This window comes from Poecilia latipinna, unplaced genomic scaffold (genome assembly GCF_001443285.1).
Source record: "Poecilia latipinna isolate Pla-1442-1.1 unplaced genomic scaffold, P_latipinna-1.0 Scaffold786, whole genome shotgun sequence".
Classification (NCBI taxonomy): Eukaryota; Metazoa; Chordata; class Actinopteri; order Cyprinodontiformes; family Poeciliidae; genus Poecilia; species Poecilia latipinna.
The window spans coordinates 239,350-242,466 of record NW_015113402.1 but is presented as its reverse complement, the minus strand read 5'-3'; the positions used below and the strand labels follow the sequence as shown (position 1 = coordinate 242,466).

The 3,117-nt window shown below is 39.8% G+C and overlaps 1 protein-coding gene across 2 annotated transcripts in view; it reads right to left on the bottom strand.

Moving 5' to 3' along the window:
• Positions 1–2,243, bottom strand: part of aig1 (androgen-induced 1 (H. sapiens)) — a 23,924-nt gene extending 21,681 nt beyond the window's left edge. The window contains exons 1-2 of one of the 2 annotated variants that reach the window (XM_015046652.1): positions 1,628–2,243; positions 1,401–1,493 (exon numbers count right to left, since the gene is read on the bottom strand). In XM_015046652.1, coding sequence (XP_014902138.1) covers positions 1,401–1,493; positions 1,628–1,768 — 234 coding nt within the window. In that variant the 5' untranslated portion in view covers positions 1,769–2,243. The remainder of the gene's footprint in view (positions 1–1,400; positions 1,494–1,627) is intronic. The other variant, XM_015046653.1, reaches the window with a different exon arrangement.
• Positions 2,244–3,117: the final 874 nt, after the last annotated feature.

Below are 3,117 nucleotides of genomic sequence, written 5' to 3'. Positions count from 1 at the left end.
GTCTCGGTCTCGATACACTCTGGTCTTGGTCTTGTCTTGGTCTCGGGTTAGGTGGTCTTGAACACAACACTGCCACTGGCCATTTTAAATGGCGCTTAAGGGGTATGGAAATATATGAACTATAAATAGTATTGGTTAATATTGATCCCTAGGCTGATTTTTTCTTCACTGATTCAATAAAGTCAAATTAAAGTTGAGACTTTCCTGAAGTTCCCAGTGTGAGGTGCTGCTGCAGTAAAATGTGAATTTCTTCCTCTGGACACTTCAATCAGCACCGAGGACTCTGTATGTATCTGACGAAACAGACCTGGAGGCTAAAAGCAGCAGTGATATAAAATTATCTTAGATTTGAAGAACTAGATGAGACTCTGAGGGTCAGTTTGTTTTTCCAATAGAAGCTGGTTTTTAGTGGAGCCTCTCTGCTAGCTTACAGTAGCCGCTGCCCTCCGTCTGTCTATGGCTGCATTGTTCTCCCTGAATGGACGCTGTGTTTGGTCCCTTCACTCCTTAAACAGATTTCACAACAGCATCCATAACAGGCTTCTGAAGGCTAATATGTGAGCTGTTGCTGCTAACCGCTCAGTCAGGGTTTCTAGGTTACAGAGATGACTGACAGCAACAATAAATACTGCTAGCATCAGCTGCAGCCTGGAATCGGAAGGGTGCCATTTGTAAAGTTACACCATCAAAAATTAACAGCAATATTTTGGGTTATTTAGCCTGAAATGAAAGAAAAAATATGAATACTTTCACCGTGTTATTCATTCATTTACGCATGCCACAGTTTCAAACTAAATATTTACATAGCAAATTAAAATTTTAGTTTGAAGCTAAGTATTTTGCTTGCTAACTAAATATTTAACTTGCTAGTTAATATTTAGTTTTGAGCTAAGTAGTTAGTAAGTAAGCTAAATATTTAGCCTCAAATATTTAGTTTGCCAAATAAATAGTTTGGAATATTTCGCTTTCATATTTAGCTTTTAACAAAAATATTTAGATTCCGGTCTACATTTAGCTTCCTAGCTAAACATGGTCGCTTCAATGATCACGACAGCTACTGAGCTAGCTAGCTAAATGTTTATCCTCAGATATTTCGTTTGCAAATTAAATATTAAGTGTGAAACCCACATTTCCGCTGTTCGCTTTTGACTGATTTACAAACGGCGCCCCATATTAATCTACAGGCTTTGTTATATTTTTATTAAATATCGGATTATTTAGACATATTAAGTAGTAATTAACGTGAAGTTAGTGAGTATAATAGTGATGTTTACGTATTCATCCTGTTTCAGAGCGGTAAAGTGCGCGCGGCGCGCTCCCGCTCACAGGAAGTTGTTTATGACAGGTTGCATTTTAAAGTCCAACACCTGTTCCGGTTCAGCCGCAGGCAGCACATTGACCTCTGCAGAACCGCGGTGGTCGCTTCCAACGCGACTCCAGTACCGTTTCAGTGCTTCAACCCGCACTATAAGGATCGGTTCTGATCCAGTTAGCTCCCCGCCCCCTTCCCCGTACAACTGAACAAAGAGAGAAACATGATCCTTTGATCATCCTGCAGCAGCGCCTCTGCGCATGCTCCAGTGATGATGATAATAATAATAATAATAACAACAATTGAGAGCCTGACCAGGTCGATGAAGGTGAGGAACTTCCAGCTGCCTCCGTAGGTCTGGTGCGCCGGCATGTCCAGCGCTTTGTAGTGGCACAGGATGGAGAAGTAGGACAGCAGGATGGCGACCCGCAGGACCTGAGAGGGGATCAGCGCCATGATGTTCCCGTCGATGCGTCTCAGTGTCCCGCTGTTCCCCCAGACACCTGCCCGTCTGTCGCGGTCCTCCTGTCTGTCCCTGCTGGCTCTTTAGCTGGATGTCTCTGTCCTCTCCGTCTCCCTGCACCTCTCCTGCCCCCCCCAGGTCTCCGCTGCTTCCGTGTTGATGATGATGATGATGATGATGATGATGTCAGGGGGCGGGAAATTATGATGAAGGCTACTTTCAATAATCTTGATATGGATTATTACTTAGTAACATCTGAATAATAACACCGGAATAATCTTAAAAGCTTTTCTTTGATAACATGAATACATTTGACACTATTTTAGATACTTTATAATAATGAATGTAATGCATATTTTTTACAGCTAGCAAGCTGAAGCATTAGCTTGGAAGTAGCCAAATTATTAGCTTGCTAACTAAATGTTTGGAGAAAAAATATTTATTTAACAAGCTAAATTATTACTTTCAGATACTTTGCTTAATATTTAGTTAGGAGACACAAAAAGTAGCTTGCTAATGAAATATTTAGCTCTTAGCTAAATGTATGTTTGGAGCTAAATATTTAGCTATCAGGCTAAATATTTAGCTTCATATATTTAGCAAACATAATATGTAGTGTGTGTGGATTTGAGTTTTTCTTGTGTTTATTTTGGGTTTCTGTGTCTTCTCCTTGCTTGTTCCCAGTGTGTCTCGTTCCCTGATTACCCTCTGTGTATTTAATGTCACCTGTGTTTCTGTGTCTTTGTCGGTTCCTAGTCGTTTGACGTATGTCGTGTTGCGTTGCGCACATACGGTCTTTAGTCGTCACAGTAGAACCGTCTTTTCTCGGCGTCAGCTCGTTATGGAGTCTCATTGTTTGATCAGTTGCTACCAGTGGCTAGCTTAGCTTCCCGTTCACTGTGCTGCCTGCTCGTTTGAGCTGTTCCTTCACCATTAAAACTTCATCTTCATCTCCTGGGTCTGCTGTGTTCTTACTCACCACCGCTGCAACTTCATGACAGTGTGGCTATAAATATTTAGCCTGCTAGCTAAGGATTTAGTTTTTAGCTATATATTTACTTAACAAGCTCAACATTTAGCTTCATAACAAAATGTTTCTCTTTTTAACAAAATGCTAAGGAGCTTAATATTTAGTTGGCAAGCTAAATAAGTATCTTAAAATATTTAACAAACTAAATATTTAGTTTGAATACAAATATTTAGCTTCATGGCTAAATGTTTAGTTTGGAGTCAAATATTTTGTTAGTAAGCTAAATATTTAGCCTCAAGCTAAATATGTAGTTAGCAAGGAATTTAGACTCAAACTAAATATGCAAATGTAAATAGTTAACAACTTAAATAC